The sequence below is a fragment of the Fukomys damarensis genome, unplaced genomic scaffold (assembly GCF_012274545.1).
Source record: "Fukomys damarensis isolate Sample0158 unplaced genomic scaffold, DMR_v1.0_HiC HiC_scaffold_2, whole genome shotgun sequence".
Classification (NCBI taxonomy): domain Eukaryota; kingdom Metazoa; phylum Chordata; class Mammalia; order Rodentia; family Bathyergidae; genus Fukomys; species Fukomys damarensis.
In genome coordinates, this window is record NW_022900914.1 from 6,458,801 (window position 1) to 6,478,327 (window position 19,527).

The window sequence follows — 19,527 nt, forward strand, 5'->3', positions numbered from 1 at the left end:
AAAAAAAAAAAAAAAAAAAAAAAAAAAAAAAAAAAAAAAAAAAAAAAAAAAAAAAAAAAAAAAAAAAGGAACATCAGTATAATCTACCACATATGCAATAAAAAAATAAAAAGAAAGTATTTTGAACATTGTGCCAAAGTTTTGAAAATGTAGATGAAAAGGATAATTTTGGGAGGTCTCCCAAAACATATTAAAGAGAAACAGAATGGAACCACCACAAGAACTGACCCTCCCCACACCCAGGCCTGTAGGACTTCACAGTGAACTCTTCCAACACTGCAGGCACAAGCCAACTCACACTCCTGGGCTGGGAAGAGGGGAAATTCTCAAATTACTTCCCAAGCGTGATGGGACCATGAGGCCACAACCAGCTGAGGACATCTCGGAGAGGAGGAGACGTGGCAGCTGATCTCGCTCGCTGATAAGGGAACCAAGCGGATGGCAGAACCCCAGCCCTGCGGGGACAGCAAGCCATCCCACAGGGCTCACGCAGAGCCCTGCTCAGCCGGAGGCCACCTCTCCTGCTGAGAACTGGCCCAAGGACCCACTCAGGACAGATGTCATTTGGGCCAGATCAATTCATCCTCTGACCGACAGTTAGGTCGCTGGCTGTGTGCCCGGAGGCCTGGGGAGGGGCCTTAGTGCCTCACCCTCCCCTTCTGAGTAATTTCGGCCCCTCACTTGCAGGACCAATGTCTGCTGTGATGGCACACGTGGGCAGCAAACACAGAAGTGCCAAATGCAGGCCGCTCCAGTGCACTGGACCCAGGCACCCAGGAAAGGCCTCCCTGCCAGGCCCCAGGCTATGGCACCGACCCTCAGAAAGCAATCCTCATGGGCCCCTGCACCCCAGCCGGCTTGGGACTGTGGTCAAGCTCTGCAGGGGCAAACACCTCTGCCTGTGCCTCCTGTCTGAGCCCAAAGGAACCCTGCAAGGCACTTTCAGCACCTCTACTCTGCAGGAGAGGAAAGCGTGGCTCTCAAAGGTACAAGAGTGCTCTGGCCTGAGTAATAAACCCACCAGCCAGGGCTGGGCATATAGCTCAGTGGTGCTGTGCCTGCCTGGCAAGTGCAAGGTCCTGAATTCGATCCCCGGTATGGGGGCAGGGGGCATGGACAACCAACCAGCCAAGAAAAACAAGGACCTGATGGATTCACTGCTGAATTCTACAAGAACCTCTGGGAGGACACAAAGCCAATAACCCTCAAACTCCTAATGAAATTAAAAGGAAAAGAGTACTCCAAAGTCATTCTTGGGACCCAGAGTCACTCTGATTCCCAAACCAGACAAGGACCTGACTGAAAAAGAAAACTACAGGCCAATCTCATTAATGAACATAAATGCAAAAATCCTCAATAAGATATTGGCACATCATCAAAAAGACCACACATCATGATCAAGCAGCAGGTCATATCTCAGGGATGTAAGAACGGTTCAACATATACAAATCAGTAAATGTGATACACCGTTTTCATGCTTGTGTCTCGATGTCACCGAGAGCCTCATACGATCATAGTTGGGGAGTTTGAGACGTGGCTGGATTAGGTGTGTGAATGTAGATTGAACGTGTGAGGCTGGGGTTAAGAGGGTGGACAGTGACGCCACACCCAAGGCATGGGTGGCACCAATGGGAGGGTCACAGCCTGGAAGGAATATCCAGGGAAAGAGGGAAGGAGGCTGGCTGCTGCTGCCCTTTATGACAAACCGATGGCCACTACCATATTTCATGGGGAAAAGCTCAAGGCTTTCCCTCAAAAACCAGAGCAAGACAAGGATGCCCACTATCACCAGTTCTGTTCAATACAGTACTTAAAACATCAACAATCAGGCAACAATCAGGCGAGAGAGAGAGAGAGAGAGAGAGAGAGAGAGAGAGAGATAAAAATATACATAAAGGAAAGGAAGAAGTGGGCTGGGGATTTAGCTCAGTGCTGCCACCTGCCTCATAAGCACAAGGACCCAAGTTTGATTCCCTAGTACCCCCAAAAAAATGATAACTTATAAGGAAAGGAAGAAGTTAAATTATTTGTTATCTGCAGATGACATGTTCCTTTACATAGAAGATGCAACAAATTCCAAATTCAGCAATGTGTCAGGATACAAAATCAACACACAAAAAGCAATAGCACTGCTTAGTGCACACCAGTAACAAACCCACTAAGAAATCAGGAAAACAATACTATTCATGACAGCGTTAAGAAAAATTAAATACTTAGGAATTAATCTAACCAAAGTGAAAGACCTTTACAATGAAAACTACCGTACTCTGAAAAAGGAGGTTGAAGATGACATTGGAAAAGAGAAAGATATCACCTTTTCTTGGACAAGCAGAACCAATATTGTCAAAACGGCCATACTTCCAAAACTGATATATAGATTTAACACAATCCCAATCAAAATACAATAGTATTCTTCACAAAATGATCCTAAAATTCATATAGCACCAGAAGAGACCTAGAACAGCAAAAGTAATCCTGGGCAACCAGAGCAAAGGAGGGGGCTCACAATTCCAAATTTCAAATTATATTACAAAGCTACAGTGATAAAAACAGCATGGTACTGCACAAAAACAGACAAATAGATCAAGAATGCAGAAACAACCCCAGGCACCTTCAGCCATCTGATCCTTGGCAAAAGGGTCAAAAACATAGGTAGAGGAAAGACAGCCTCTTCAGCAGCTGCTGCTGGGAAAAATGGCTAGCCATAGGCAGAAGATTGAATCTAGATCCATATCTCTCACTGTGCACCAAACTAAAATCAAAATGGATCAAAGATCTAAATGTTAAAACAGAAACATGTCATGGGCTAAAAGATAAAATAGGTAAAACTCTTGACTATATAGGCAGAGACAATCACTTTCTGAACAGAACTCCAGTGGCACAAGAAATAATCAACAAATGGGATCACATCAAATAAAAAGCTTCTGACAATGAGGGGGGAAAAAAGCTTCTGAGCAGGGCATGGTGGCATGTGCCTATAATCCCAGCACTCAGAAGGCTGAGGCAGGAGGATCACTGAAAGTTCGAGGTCAGCATGGGCTACATGGTGAGTTCTAGGCCAGGCTGAACTAACAGCAAGACCTTGTCTGAAAAAACTAAACCAAAACCAAAACCAAAATAAAACAAAAGCTTCTGGTCCAGGGATTTAGCTTAGTAGCACTGTGCCTGCCCCACAGGCACAAGGCCCTGAATTGAATTCCTGATAGCACACACAAAAAAAGCTTCTGTACAACAAAAGAAATAACCAACAGAGAGAAGGGACAACTTACAGAATAAAAACTTTTTGTCACTTATGTTTCAGACAGAGGACTAACATCTAGAATATATAAAGGACTCAAAAAATTACCCCACCAATAAAAGACCCATCACAAAATGGGCAACTGAAATGAACAGACACTTCTCAAAAGAAGATATGACCAATAAACAGTAATACCTCAGAGTATGAACTTGATTCTTCCCATGATTCTGAATGCAAACCAAGTTGAATGAGAACCAAATCAAATTCAGTGGTTGGGTTCAGTGTTGACCATGTGGGAAAATTCGATCTAGTTCTCACCCAGTTCAGTTTGTGACTAGAATCATGGAGAACTGAGTTCATGAACCAAGATACCACTATACATAAAAAAGGTGTTCAATATCACTGGCCATTACATAAATGAAAGTTAAAACAACACTGAGATTTTATCTTACTCCAGAAAGATTAGCTATCATCAAAGAATCATCAAGAGCCAGGGATTTAGCTCAGTGGTTCTGCCACCTTCCTTGCAAGCACAAGGTCCTGAGTTTGAGCCCCAGTACCAAAAAAAAACAAACCCCACAGCTCAGTGGTGCAGTACCTCTCTGGCAAGCGAAAGGTTCTGAGGTTTGATTCCCAGTACAGGGAGGCAGGGGGGATCAAATTCTGTAATAACAAATGCTGATGAGGAAAAAGAATGTAAACTCATACAACCACTATGGAAGTCAGTATGGAGATTCCTAAAACTAGAAATTCCATTTGACTCCGCTATTCCCCTTCTAGGCACCCTCCTGAAAGAGTTAAAGACATATTACAGTGATGCACACACACCCATGTTCATAGCAGCACCATTCGTCACAGCTAAACCTTGGAAGTGGTCCATCGACAGGTGAGTGACAAAGAAAATGTGGTATTTATACACAATGGAGTACTACTCTGTCATGAAGGATAATCCTGAGTCATCTGTAACAAAACGGAAGCACCATGAGACCATAATGTTCAGGGAAAGAGCACAGATACACAAGCCTGAACAGCACACGAATTCTCTTATATGAGAAACCCAAAGTATAAATAAAGAGCAACATAAAAGAGAGAAAAGGAAACAAGGAGACAGATCTTTTGCAAATAGGAAGGGACTCAGAGATGGAGGGTGAGGAAAGGGAAGGGGGCATAAAAAGAACTAAGACGAATCATGCACACGTATCAATGACCCACAATGAATGTATTCACTGTGTATCCTACACATGTACTAATTTTCTTTAAAAAACTATCCTTGTATGTCTGAAATAAATCCATTTAATCACAAAAAGAGTTCTCTGGCCTGGCTTAGTGGAGACAGGGGCAGGATGCCACCATGGTGCGAGAGATCGGATGTGCACCAGGGCCTTCCTGAAGTCAGTAAAGGCCGATTCGTTAGATACTTTCAGGTGACAATAGGTCCTCAGAAACTTGGGGTCCAGGCTCAGAAGCAGGGGACAAACAGCATGGCCGATAACCCTGGCCCTTTATCCCAACAGAGGCCAGGGAAATTCCCTGTCTAAAATCTGCCTTGTGAAATGGAGGAGACCAAGGCCTGGCTCAGAAGCTTCTAGATCTCAGTGACAGAGAAAAACCCCAAGACAGCAGAAGCACCTGTGGCTCAGTGGTGCCCTGTGTGCTCCGGGTCACACACAGTGACCCCCAGTGCAGCAGCGCTGGGGCCCAGAGGCGCTGGACCGTGAGAGGTAACCTGCTGACAGGCCCACAGCCAAGGGCCCTCTGGAGGGTGCAGGTCCCTGGGAGCCTTCTCTGAAGGACGTCCTGTCCCTGGGTCCTTCCTCTGGCTTCTTCCCTCTTTCTCTGCTTCCTGGCTGCAGCGAAGTAAGCAGCTCTCGTGTATCCTCGCTGCAGCCAGGATGTTTCTGCCTCAGCACAGGCCCAAAGCCACGGAGCCAACTAACCCCTGACTGACCCTCTGACGCCGTGAGGAATAAACCTTTCCTTCTCCAAGCTGTTACTCAGCTCTTTGGTGACAACGACGAAGAGCTGACTGACAAGAGGCCCAACAACGGTGCTCCCTCAAACTCAGGGCTCCAGGGCAGGACGTGAAACTACAGCCCCATCCACCTCTGGGGCAGGGCCATGAAAACAACTCCAGCAGATTCAGAGTTCACAGGATCTCATGAACACAAAATGACACAGTACCCAGAGCAACGGACCAGAGCGTTTCATGAAGTGGAGATAAAACTAGACATGACAGGAAATGGTGGGTAAAATCTCTGCAAGACCTTTAAAAAGCATTTGAGAGGAATTCAGACCAAAGCCCATTTACAAGGCTGAGTCACAAGGGACCCAGGAGGACCATTCTGTCGTGGATTAGGCTGGAGCAGAGCCAGGAGACAGCGAGCAGGGACAGAGGCCCGTCTCCAGATGGAAAAGGGTAAACAGGGTGGTTTTCCCTCTGCTCAAGTGACTCAGAATGGAGTAAAGCAGAGGAAAGGCTCCTGGGGAGGGCGTGGGGTTGCAGGATAGGCCCAGCTGCTCTCGGCACACATTAGGTGCACAGCCAATCTGCAGGTGAATGGCCAGGGGCTAGGGACAGGGCAAGAATGGCACAGAAAAGAAAAAGAACTCAAAAGAAACTCATCAACACTTTCCATTTGAGAAAAGAAACAGGGAGTCACTGCTGCGGCTTGGGCAACGCATTTCTGTGAAAAGTGTACATTACTAAAAACCAGAAAGAGTGGGAGAGGAAGGCTGAGGTCAAACACGGAGGAGACTCGGGGGAGCGACCCCCCGCAGGCCTAAGCAGCCCTCGGATGGCCGGGAGCCCACACAGGGCCAAGCAAGCGAGCAAACCCAGGACAGGCCGAGAACTCCGAGCCCTGGGTTCCAGGCCCAAGGCCTCCCCAACAAACCCCCTACGGCAACGCCCCACGCCTCACCTGCTGCTGGCTCTGCTCCTCCAAGTTCATCTTCACCTCCAGCGACTGGCGGGCCTCCAGGAAGGCCTTGCGGTGCTTCCGGTCTGCCATGTAGTACGACATGACTCCCACGATGATGGCGCACAGGTAGAGGAAGACATTGGCCAGGATCTGCACCCGCGGAGGAGAGAAAAGGACAGTGGTGAGACATCTCCAGGAAGAGGGACGGGAGAGGGGGACAGTGACCACGGTCGACCTGGAGAGGCCCAGGGTGTGGGGAGGAGCCCGCTGGAGCTCTGACCTGACAGGATACTTAGGTCCCTGCCCCACCAGCCACAGACGGCTGAGGCCTTTCCAAGGACGGAGCTCTGAGCGTGGGGGCTGTGCGTTCCTTCCTGCTGCACACTGCGGCCAACCTCGTCCTCCTGTGGGGTGGCAGCAAGGCATTCATTGTCCAGGACCAACTAGGTGCCCTGAGGCGCTATGCTGATGCTTCGGAGCCGACTGGACCCCAGGGCAGCGGGACCACATCCCCTGGCCTCGGTGAGCCTTGTCCAGGCAGGGTCTCTTTCCTGGTCGGGCCCTTCCTCCTTCCCTGGGGCCAGCTCCACACTTCGCCACCCTGGTTCCTGAGACCCTGCCCAGGGGGACAGACGCCTCCAAGACAGGTGTTGAGAGGTGGGATGGGAAGGAGAACGGAGAATCCCTGGGTACTGGGATTGAGCCCCGGGCCTCACGTCCACTAGGCAAGCCCTCTAGTGCTGAGCTACATCCCTAACCACTTTTTAAAATTTTCTAGACAGGATCTAAATTGCCCGCCCACGCTCACCTCAAACTTGTGATCCCCCTGCTTCAACCTCCTGAGCAGCTGGGATTATAGGCGGTGTGCCACCATGCCTATCTTGAAGAATTTCTTAATTTCAGGCCCTAACAGAAAAAAGGCTTGGGCGAGGCTGATGGTGCATGCCTGTAATCCCAGAACTTGGGAGGCAGAGGCAGGAGGATTGCCACAAGTTTCAGGCCAGCCTGGGCTACATAGTGAGTTCAAGTCAGTCTGAGCTCTATGGTGAGATCCTGTCTCAAAACAACCACCACCACCAAAAAGGAAAAAAAGAAAAGAAAGAAAGAAGAAAAGCTTGACCCAGCAGGAGTACAACAGGGCCACTGAAAAGCGGGGAGGTCAATTTTTTATTTTTTAACATAATGGTTTAACAAATAGTAATGGACTAGGTTCCGATATTAATTTTCCAGCTCCCCTGGTTACTCTCCTTGGGGCGACTCCCTAAGAACCCCAGACCTCCTGTGCAGAGCATCAGAACCACTCTTGCCACCCCAAATCATAAAAAGCATGTTTGAAGAGGATCCGGGTTTGGCTCGGGCTTGGTGGCCCCTGTGCAGGACAGTATTTTCCAGTGTCCGAAATAAAGCCTGTGTTTTCCGTCCACCTGCAGGCACACACAGCAGGGAACCCGAATTCAGGTGCTCTGGGTCAAACAGCCTCTCTGGCGCACACGGAGGGGACACCGAGGCAGCCCGGCCTGGTCTTTGTCCCCATCACTGCTGAGGGCACAGGGTGGGGCCGGGAAGACTTGGTCCGTGAGGCCTAGGAGTGGAGGCAGGAGCGGCCACACAGGTCCCGGGCCAGCCAGAGTCACGCAGGTGGCTGCAGGCAGACTCTGTGCAGGTCCCCGCCAGGGACTCCTGCAGCAGGCTCGCCTGTTTCAGACAATGCTCTCAGCAGTCCAGGCGCTGTGGTTCTCAGCACCGGTCCCCCAGTGGCCTGAAGGAGGCCCTCAGGGTGGGGGTGCTCTGTTCCCTCCCCAAAGCCCCTCCCTTTGCCACTATGCAAGGAGCGTGGCAGCCGCAGGCCCGGGTGACCAGTAGGACTCGCAGCTCCCAAGTCCAGGGCAGGAATCCCGCAGGTGATGCTGCCAGGCCAGGGAAAGCCCGGAAGCCTCAGGGATTGGAGTCGGCTTTGGGAAGGAGGTTTTGGGATGAGCAAGCGGAGTCGCGTGGGTGGGGAACAGGGCTCACAGGACAGCACGGCCCCAGGGGCACTGGTGAGTATGTAAGCCAGGTGTGCAAACACCGCCGGTGACACTGATGCGCAGCCAGGGCTGGGAACCTCTTCTCGGCCTTAGTTTCCTTGCCTGTGATGTCACACTGTCCCTGGCGCAGGTACACACGCAACCTTACCTTGCCTAGGGAGGTGACATTATTTCTACTTCACAGTAGAAAGAACAGTGATAAAGCAAGGTTTCAAACCTTCAGGACAAGATTTCTTTTCCCCCACTCAAGACTTATTGTGCGATTCAAAAGCCACCTTAAAGCACGCAGCTCAGTTATGTGTAACGGCCCCCCGCATTCCCAGAAAGGACATCAGACGTGTCTTCAACTAAGATTTAAAAAATCCGTTCACTCAGATATAGCCCTAAAGCACTTAGGTGTGAGCTGCACACACTGAGAAGGTTCCCATTTCAGATTTATAAATGGAAGTGTGTTCCACTTAGGGAAAACAGATGTAGCCTCAAAATACATTTGAAAAGAGTGAGTTGTGCCCCAACAGTGAGTCGGCTCCACCGGGCACTGGTGACCCTGGTGACTGCTTGCACCGCCAGGGGCCGCTGCTGGGCAGGTGGGCGCTGCCAGCCCTTCCAGACACCCCCATCAACACTGCTTCATTGTAGGTTAAGGACTAAAGACCCAGGGAAAAATTCAGCCTCCAGGAAAACCTGAGATTCCAAAACGGATCAAATGGGGTTTCTTCAAATTGGGCCCTGACTGCTGCTGATCTGGAAGGAATTTCTCAGAGGGGGAGGCGCCTTCCTTTTCAGAACCCTCTCTTCCCCCCAGGGCTGCCTTCCCTGCACCCCAGCTCGCCCCCATCACTCCAACACCTTGCTGCCCGCACCACAGGCCCCCTCTGCTCTCCTCACACCTGAGGACACAGTGCCAGCACCTTCTGCTGAGGGGCCGGTCTCCTCCATCAGGAACACGGGCAAAGGTGGACCCTGCTGCTCTCCCCACTGCGCCCCACGGCCCATCTCCACTCCAGCCAGCGCCAGGGGCTCAGGAAGCCGTGAGCTGCTGGGCAGGACTGACCTGGGCAGTGACACCGTGGAGCATCAGCCGTCAGGGCCTCCCAGACCCAGCTCCGCTGCTCAGGCCTCCTCGTTATCTTCCCAACCTCCCCGGCCCAGGCCATCCTAAGAACAGTATGAGGAAGGCGGCCCAGTAGACCACACAGGCTAGGACAGCACAGGGAGAGGGCGACGGCTTGGGGTCTGCCCAGGGCACAAGGCAGAGCACACGCAGCGAGGCAGAGGTCTGTGCGTGTGGCAAGGGGACCACACTCGAGCAGGGAGGTACTGGGCGGTCTGGGAAGGTGTGGGGGTCTCTGGAACTGAGAGCAGCGTGTGCCTGGCTCTCCAGGAGGCCTGCTCTCCGGCATCACTGAGGATGCTCCCCACCAGAGGACCAGAAGGCAGTGGAGCCTCTGGCCAGGACAGCTCTGGGGCCAGCAGCCCCCAGGAGCGCCACACCACTGCAGGCCCCACATAGTACCCGAAGGTGGCATCACAGGTCCGCAGTACAGGCTCCCAGGTGTCGGGCAGGGCTGTCCGCTTGGGGCATCGCTGCAGCTACCCCATGTTGCCCACAGGCCCCCTTCAAACCAATGCAGCATGACAAGGACCTGTCGTGACAGAGCTGCCCAGACCCCAGAGTCTCTTTATGTATGAGTCTTCTTGATCCTTAAATTATTATCTGGAAATAACTTATTTCAAAAGAGTCTGTTTTTTTTTAAAAAAAACATACCATTTGGGAGGCTGAGGCAGGAGGATCGCTGTGAGTTCAAGACCAGCCTAGGCTACATAATGAGTTCCAGGTCAGTCTCTACATAGTGAGACCCTGTCTCAAACTACCAAAAAGAAAAGAAAACAAAAGCAAAGCAGAGCAAAGCACATACCATTTAAGACAATGGTGAATAAAATAAATGAATCTGCCAAATGGGTAAATATACAGACTGAAACGTCTGTAGCTCACACAGCCAGGTATGTTTATAATAGCCCTTCTGGACAGGCCAGGGTGAGAATATTCCCCCAGAAGCTTTACCTCCTGAAATTCTGTGCATCTCAACGTCCTGCACACTTCTAGCTTCTGGGAAGTTGGGCTATAACTTTTTTTTTTTTTTTTTTTTTTTTTTGGTACCAAGGATCGAACTCAGGACCTTGTGCTTGCCAGGCAGGCAGCAGCACCACTGAGCTACAGCCTTGGCCCTCTGAAGCTTTAAAGTAGAAGTCACGGGTGGGGGACACAGCTCAATGGTAGTGTGACTGTCTAGCAGGATCCCTGGGTTCCATCTCCACGAAGAAGAAGAAAGAAGAAGGAAGAAGAGGAAGAAGAAGAGGAAGAGGAGGAGGAGGAGGAGGAGGAGGAAGAGGACGAGGAAGAAGTAGCAGAAGTAGTAGTAGTCATCACTGGAGGTGGTCAGTGGCTCTCTTGCCCAGGCCAATATCTCCCTGTAAGCTCTTTCCAGCTTTGAAAGTTCCAGAACATTTCAGAATCAAGAGAGAGCCACTCGGAGTAGCACGGTCCATGTAGCTGCCCATGGACACCTGGGAGCCCTGCTGCTGAAGGAAAACCACACTGGAGCCTCTGTTCCTTAAAACCCACTGAGATGGTTTGGAAAAAGGTCTCCAGGAGCTGCGAGACAGGAAAAGCAGAGAACAGGCACCCTGAAGGCAACCTTAGGGGGTATCTGTCAGATCTCAGAAGAGAACAAAAATGCCAGGGAACTGATGGGCAGCAGCTCAGAGTGGGCGGCTCCTTCCTCCCTGCAGAAGTGAGTGCAGCCACGCCCTTGCTGGCAGGTGGGGGCGTCTTTCTTGCTGACTTTGATCACGTGATTTGCTTCGGCCAAACACGCCAGTGTACAGGACAGGAGCAGATTTCTGAAATGCTCTCACAAGACGGGCCCTTCGTCTGTGGTCCCACTGCCACCATGAGAACAGCACTATCAGAAGCTGACTGGAACAGCAGAATGAGAGCCCTGTACAAACAAACTGAACCCAAGATCCGGCTTGGGGCCAAAAGCACCCAAGTCCAGCCCGACCAGCCAAACCCCTGCCAGCCCACAACCATGCAAGTCAACCTGGGCTTGTGCTATACGGCATTAGCTGAGGTCAACTGACTGAAACGACATCAGGACAGGCCCGTGGGAAGCAAGCGGTGTCATTTAAACCGAGATATGAATGAACGATAATCAGAAGAGCAGAGGAAGAGGGTCCTGGGTGGAGAATATTCCAGCGCCAAGGCACTAGGCACACGGCTCTTCAGTGTGGCCCCACAATGCAAGGAGCATGAGAAGCCCAAGGACGCCTCTGGGCAGTCTCCCCACCAGGTGCACCGCGTGCAGTCCAGAGGTCAGGATGTCTTTTGCATCGCAAGGCCAGGGTCCCACACGGGAAGCCAAATTAGCTGCAGGAACAGTAACAGGAGTAGAAAGGAGGCAAAAGAACAGTTCCTTCTCCAAAGCGGTGTTCCTCTACACGAGAAAGCCAAAGGAAAGCTAAGTACAGAGCAGCTATTCTGAGGAGAAGGGGAGATGTGATCCGCCTCGCTGCCAGGCCACGCAGCAGCGTGTCTGTGGACAGACCTGCTCATCAGGAGTGGAGTGCTATCTGCTGGGTGGAGAGCAGGGATGCTGCTGGTCACCTGACCGGACACAGGGCAGCACCCCCAACAGGGGAATATCTGGCCCCAAATGATCAACAGAGTCAAGGTGGAGAAGCCCTAACTTCAGGTAATACCTTTTTGATTCCTGCGCGTTCACTCTAAACTTTTTCTTAAGCTTTTCTATTACAGAATACCATACTTTGAAGAAAGGACATGATCTAGTAGGTTTATTTTTATATCATCTGTAGACCTTATAGGCTGAGAAGGTGCTGATACCGAAGGCACAGGAGCTTCATAAATGCACCCACAAAAAAGGTCCCAATCTCAAGGGTACAGACAAGACAGACAAGATAAAACCATCTGGTCTACCTCCCTATTTCCATGAAGAAATGAATAGTTCATATTTTGCATCTTACATTAATCTCGAAATTAATCACTGAAAGTTTGGGGCTAGATTTAGGGGGAACTGATGAACCCCTACAACTAAGGGGAAGATCACCTTTTTGCCCTCTTGGATGGAGCAAATCCATAGCTTTCACCAGACTCTCAAAAGGGTCTGTTCACCACAGAACCAACCAAAAAAGCCCCCTCTGCTCTTGACATCTCAATAAAGAAACAGAAAGCACCCAGACACAGCACTTTATGAGCTCAATTAATCACCTTGGTCTCTTTGCCCGGGCCAAATAATCCCAACTCTATTTACAGAGCACTTTCTGAAAAACAGGCAAATTCAGCGTTTTAGTGTAGGGGCTCCCTCCCGTATACTGAAGCCCATGTGCTGTAGCACAGGCCCTGTTAAAAGAAGAAGAACTTGGGCTGGGGATTTAGCTCGGAGCTTCCGCCACCTGTCTTGCAAGTACAAGGACCCAAGTTGGATCCCTGGTACAAAAAAAAAAATGGAAAAAAAAAAAAAAAAAAAAAAAAAAAGCAAAGCAAAGCAAAGCAAAGCAAAGCAAAAGAAAGCAAGACTTGCTGTGGTGTTCCTACTTAAAAAAAGCGGGTGATTCCAGCCCTACTGAGTTCTCCAACGCATGGTTAGGTCCCATGCTGGGTACCAAAGACTAAATGATCTCAAGGGGCTTATATCTGGTGGGGAGTAAAGAAGCTACAGAAAACAGAGGAAGAAGAGTTTGATTCTGAAGAGAACAAGTGAACAAAGGTTCTGGGCAAAAGCTTTGTTAGGCAGATTCAATTGTGGCAATTAAAACAGGCAGCTGTTACATGCATGTATCTTCATATGCAGATTCTGGTGATTAAGGAAACTTAATCGGATCTCTAACTTGAAGACCAATTTTTTTTTTTTTGGTCAGAACTGAGGACTGAATCCTGGGCCCTTGCACTGAGCTATATCCCCAATCCCTTGGTTTGCTTTTCGTTTTTGTTTTGAGACAAGGTCTCACTATGTCACTGAATTGCCCAGGCTAGGCTCAAATTTGTGACCCTCCTGCCTCAGCCTCCAAGAATCCTGTTGAGACTGGAGATTAGGGCACATCAAAGCTGGCTGAGGAAGAAGGTGTGACTTGTTAATTATAAAATCCCAAGATGCATGCACAGAATGATTCCCAAATCCCCACATGTGGACTTCTCATAAGGTCCTCAGCAGGTTTTTTTGGTTTGTTTGTTTTTGGTTTTTTGAGACAGGGTCTCACTACGTAGTTGAGACTGACCTGGAACTCACTTTGTAGCCCAGGCTGGTCTCGAACTCACAGGGATCCTCCTGCCTCAGCCTCCCGAGTGCTGGGATTACAGGTGTGCGCCACCATGCCCGGCTCCAGCAGGTTTTTTATAAGATGGCCTAGACCTTATATCCACCTGAGGAGTGGGTGATACAAAAAGGACAGTCCACATTGAGTTTTTGCCTCTGTTTTCCCCATGGTGGCCTGCCCTCATGCTATAGGACAGTAATGGCAAACATTTTAGAGACAAAGTGCCAACCTGCAACCAAAAACCCACGTATTTATTGCAAAGTGCCAACAGTGCAATTAAACCTGAATACTAAGATTTTAGTTTAGAACAAAAAACTCTACATTAACATCTTCTGTCATAAAAGAAAAACACAATAACACATGAACCATACGTTTGCCACTACTTCTGCAGGATGTACTTACTTTCCCTCTTTTCACCTGGTCCAAAGTCACTCTGAAGGGCCCATGTCTCTTGCTACCTTTGACACAACTTTGCTATCATTTGTACTTGTCTTGACCAATTCTTTGCTCAGGCCACAAAGAACCTAGAAGCCATCTCCAGAAGAAGATGCCAGCACTTCAAAACCCAGTAATATATTGGGTGAGCCAGTCAGGAGAAAAAATAAGGCCCCTTGGGCTCATAATTTTTTGTTTCTAAAATGCCACAATGTGTTTTTTCTTCTTTCCCTGCCTCTCTCCCCTAGGCTGGGAAACTCAGGTTGTTCTCCTAGCACTGGGAATTGCTTCCTGCCCATCCCACCATGGCAGGAGGGGAAGGAAAATGCACGGCCTTTGTGTTTTTCTTCCAGCCATAGGAGACCTACAGGTCTACCTCCAATATTTGGTCACTGATTGGTGATAAAAGTCAGTAAAGAACAGGCAGAGAGCCTATTATTAATCCATTTGCAGAAAACATCGTATGGGTACCATGTGTGCGACCTAGAGTTTAGTATGCTTTTTGATCTCGTATTTCTGTTCTCCATGATATTTTGCTCAACTTTCTCACTCTTTTGGGAAAAACAGCTGTTGGTAACTTGGTAGCTTGCCTGAGTAGCTATCTACCTCCAATTTATTCCTTTTTGTGCTCAAAGTCTCATCTGTGCTTTTCCCTATATGGCCATTTCTTTCACAGGGTGCCATCTTGTCACAGACTGCTATTTTGTCATGTGACTGACTGCCATCTTGTCTTGTCAGGTGCGTGGCTACCCATTTTGGTTCCACCATGTTGTTTCTTCTAACAAAGTGGAGGCAATGCAGAAACATATGCCTGGAGGCCTGAGCAAAACAAAAGAACAGCCAGTAAAGCTGAACACAAGTGACCATGAGTCAAAAATAGAACCACTCTCATTTTTAGGTTTTAAGATTTTTTTCCTTAAAAAAGATGTTTCCGTCTCTACTGCCTTAAAGTACTAAAGTTTTTACTACTGGGGTAAATGCAAGAAATGCTGTTTCTCAGTTGGATCCAACCTACTTAAGTACAACTTTTAAGTGGCTCATAATGCCTAAGGCAGGCCCAATGGAGAGGGACTGTACCCTGATCTCATGAGAATTTCAAAGGGCTAGGCAGAGCCATTAAGAGAGGGGGTTCAGCCCCCTCTCTCTATGGAGTTAGTGGGTCCTGGTCCTTAGATATGGGCACAAAAATATGGAGACAAAAATCCCTCAGTAGGGCTTTCTTGTGTGTCTATGAAAGATGACAGTACATCCTAGCTTCAGATAGAAATGTCTGTCTAGTTAATATTTCAGTCTCACAAGGGACACTTGTGGGCTCAAATCAGGTCTCCTCCTGCATAGGAAACCACCTGAAGGACCTGAGACCTAGTACAGCCATCCAGTGGCTCAAAATGATGCTTCTATGAAAGATGCTGGCATCATCCTAACTTTGGACAGAGACATCTGTCTAATATATACTTCAGTCTCACAAGGGATGCTGTGTAGGCTCATCTTGGGTCTCTTCTGCATGGGATGCCACTTTAAGAACCCAAGACGTAGCTATCTCTTGCTATAGGCCTCAAGACAAGCCATGGGACCCTCATGAACCATGTGCCACAGACTCCACTGACTTTGCAGCTAGGGCTGGTAAGGTTTGACCTTGACATTTGAAAAAATAATAACTTATCTACTCTTGCAATATTGTTTGGGTTCAGTATGAACTAGGAAATGGTGAGAGACGGGTATGTGTCAAGAGCCATTCTATATAATTTTGGTGGAAAAATCGTTTCATAATTAAATTGTGGATAGGGCTGTCTGTGGTTTAGTGTCTTCTTTCCATGATGGCCAGCTATGGCATGCAGAAACATAACTCTGTGTGCCTCCAGTCACCGCTGAGGTCTCAACGGTCCCATGATACTGTGACACTCCAGGACAAGATTACATTCGCTGAAAATATCCTGGTTCCTTGAGAACGAAATAGTAATCAACAAAAAGAGAAAGGTTTTGCCTGGGAGGACAAAGTCCTTTTTAGCCTGCTTTTTGTCCCATCTACTATTGTAAGAATTCTTTGCCTATCTTCATTAACCTAAGATCCTCATCAACCTAAAATAATTACCGCTACCCTCTGAGTCACCGAATACTCCCTCTGATTACTGTGTGTACCCAATAAATAAATAGTGGCTAGCTCCGAATGTCTTTGTCTTTGCCCACTGTCTCTAGCATTGACCGCCAAGCCCCACTCCACCCCATGTACTTTGAAAGTGTGTTACTTTATCTTTCTTCTCTAGCCCTCACTGCACCCTCCTCTAGGCAGATCACAGAGCTGATTGGCCTCCAATAGGTTGGGATGGCAGTTTAAATTATAAGACTATTTTTCAGTTAAATTATTTTTGCTTAAAACAGGAAGTGGAGTGAGATCCCTTTTGTTCAGGCTTTTGTAACCCTTTATCTCAGGCAAAGCCCAAGAAGTGAGGCATTTAGAGTGGCGAGAGAGAGAGAGAGAGAGAGAGAGAGAGAGAGAGAGAGAGAGAGAGAGAGAGAGAGAGACCTTTGATGATCCTTGTCCTCAGATCCTTGCCTCTCTCTCAGGGGATATGAGTCTTTCCCATCTGTTTAATGAAAAAACTTCAAATGAGACCCCTCTGACCCAGTTGCAAAACATGGCCTTTTCTATATGTCCAACAACTGGCATCTGGAGAAGGGTCAAAAGAGAAAAGCTAAAATTATAGCTGTCACAATTGGCATCGCTTTAAACTCACTCAAATCATCTTATGGAAAATCCCTGATTGAATGCAAGAAGTCTGGACACTGGGCATGTAATTACACCATGCCACTGATGCCCTGCTCTATGCATAAGGCAGCCAATGCACCTGATAGCACTGGAGGGTTAGCCATCCCTGCTCCCAGAGAGGGGCTAGGCCAGACAAAACCCTCGTTTCCTGCTATGAAGAGGGCAAAGGGAACCTATGGATATTACCATCCCGTGAGGAATGCTGGGTAATGCCGGACATCATGGTGATCCACTTCAATTAATTCATTCTGTTTTGAATGACTTCTCTCTGGAAAACCTTTCTCCTCTAGATCTGTAGCTATAGCTGGGGTCAAGGGGACTTTAGTCAGAGATTCTTTAGGGCTGCTCTGGTATGATATTTAAGAATGTTTAACCATGAGTTTCTCATTGTCCTACAGTGTGCTACTTCCTTGCTAGGAAGTAGATTTACTAGCAAAACTGGGGGGCAATTCTCAAATTCTGACAAAAGCCAAAATGGATTTTAGCTGTTGAGACTACACCAGGTCTCTCTAACCTAATTAGCAACCAACGGTGGATCCTGCTACATGATATAACAGAACACCTGTTCTTCCTCTACATATTAGAAGAGAGAATAAGTGCTATGGGTGTTTTGAACCAAAGGCTAGGACAAGAACTCCTCCCAGTGGCACACTTTTCAAAGTTAGATGGGGAGGCTGCTGGATAACCACCCTGCCTGAGGGCAATAGCTATGCTAACGAAGAAGCTGTAAAACTAACTTTAGGACAGAAACTAGAAGTTCTGACTCCATATCAAGTCCGAGTGATTCTTGAGACCAAAGATTACTTGTGGTTAACAGGAACAGTGTGCCAAGCACCAGGCGATGCTCTTAGACACCCCTGAGGTTATTATTAAAAAATTGCACTACTCTTAATTCTCCCTCTCGGATGCCCACAGGCCCAGAAGTAGCCACTCTTGTGAATAATCTCCCAGGCAGGACAAGCAAGTATGACATCAATGACCTTAGGAGGTGTGGTTCACTGATGGAAGCAGCTCTGTCCAAGAAGGACATCGAAAGGCAGGCTATGCAGTTGTCAGTTCACAACAGATCAATGAAGCCAACTTCACCCCAGGGACCTCTGCTCAAAAAGGCAGAGCTAATAGTTCTTATTTGGGCACTGTTATTAGAAAAGGGCTAGAAGTTACCACAGTGATATATGTGCACCCATGTTCATAGCAGCACAATTTGAAATAGCTAGAACTTGGAAGCAGCCCAATTGCCCATCAATGGGAGACTGGATAAAGAAAATATGTTTTTTTTCTAAAATGGAATACTACTCAGCCATTAAAAATGGTAAATTAGAGGCATTTATATCTAAATGGATGCACACCGAGGCAATTCTCTTAAGTGATATAAATGGGACACACATGAGCAGATACTGAATAGTTTCTCTAATATGAGAAACTGAAAGTGTAAATAGGACTAAAAGGTATGATAATGTGAAATAAGAAAAAAGGGACAAAGGGAAAAGAGAAATGGGAGGGGTAGGAGAAAGGAAAGAAGGAAATGGAATTAATGTAAAAAAATGAAAGATAATGGAAACAAAGATTTTGAAGATAGGGAAGGAGGGAGGAGTTGAAGGGAGGGCAGGGGAATGGGGAAAAAATAAGAACGAAGACTGATTATGTAAAGGTACAAATTTCCAACAATAAACGTCATTATATATTGTATGCATTAAATGTACCAATAAAATTAGTTAATAAATTTAAAAAAAAAAAGCTATACAGACTCCAAATATGCCTTTCTGGTGCTACATGGCCATGCAGCCATCTGGAAAGGAGCTTGATGACTAATAACCAATCATTTATAAAAACCAAGCAGGAAATTCTGCAACTGAGACGTAGTCTATCTTTCCAAGCAGGTCGTTGTTGTTCATTGCAAGGAATCCCAACGAGACATACCTAAAGTCTCTTAGGGAAATTAAAAAGTGACAGGCAAGAAGGGCAGCCCTCCAGGCCCTCAGGACCCTATACTTATTTCCAGTTCCAGAGGAACCATTCTAGTGCTTCCTCAAGAGACACAGCAACAAGCTATAAAAATCCTACATGGGAAATGGTCACTTGAATTTTCACAAGACTAAGAAGAAAGCTATTCCTAAGAACCTCTGGAAGACCTGAGGCTCCTTCTCAAAAAGCAAGACTCCTGTGTCACTCCAGGAGCAGAGAAGTAGACTCACTAATGACCATAATTCACCGCAGTTTAAATGAGCACCTGTATGAGGCTGTTTTTAATTAGATCCATTCATTACATGGGTAATCTTACTAAGTCCATGGCTCTTAGGCTCTCGATAATTTATCTAACCTCCCCCTTTGCCATACTTTGTCCTCCAAAAGAAGCATGGAAATCTGACCTGCTTCTCATATTTCTGGGGTTCTACATTCCCAGCATAATAGTAAAGTTATTTTCTCCTATCAAACAGTCACCAACTTTTTTTTATTATTATCTTCTAACAGGTTTTTTTTTTCTTCAATCTACCTAGTAAGCCACAGCACCCCAAGTTACTTGGAAAGCACATAATCCCCAATAGGTAGGGTCTATGCCCCAATCCAGCTGGAAGAAGCTGTAGAAGGCAGAGACCACTGCCCCACAAAGAATTATGAGGATATGGGTCTCTCAGGGGGGCAAGGAGACAGGAGATTAGGGATTGGTAAAGCTGGCTGGGGAAGCAGGTGTGACCTGTTAATCATAAAATTTCGGGACACATGTGCAGAACAGTCCCCAGAGCCCTGCATATGGACTTCTCAAGCAAACTCAAGCAGATTTTCAGGATGGTGGCTCAGACCTGA

General features: G+C 47.6%; 1 protein-coding gene across 2 annotated transcripts in view; it reads right to left on the minus strand.

Annotated features, from left to right (window-relative positions):
- Nucleotides 1-19,527, minus strand: part of Adcy3 (adenylate cyclase 3) — a 79,427-nt gene that overhangs the window by 34,649 nt on the left and 25,251 nt on the right. For both annotated transcript variants that reach the window (XM_010604866.3, XM_010604865.3), the window contains exon 3: nucleotides 6,160-6,309. In XM_010604866.3, the coding sequence (XP_010603168.1) occupies nucleotides 6,160-6,309 (150 nt within the window). The remainder of the gene's footprint in view (nucleotides 1-6,159; nucleotides 6,310-19,527) is intronic.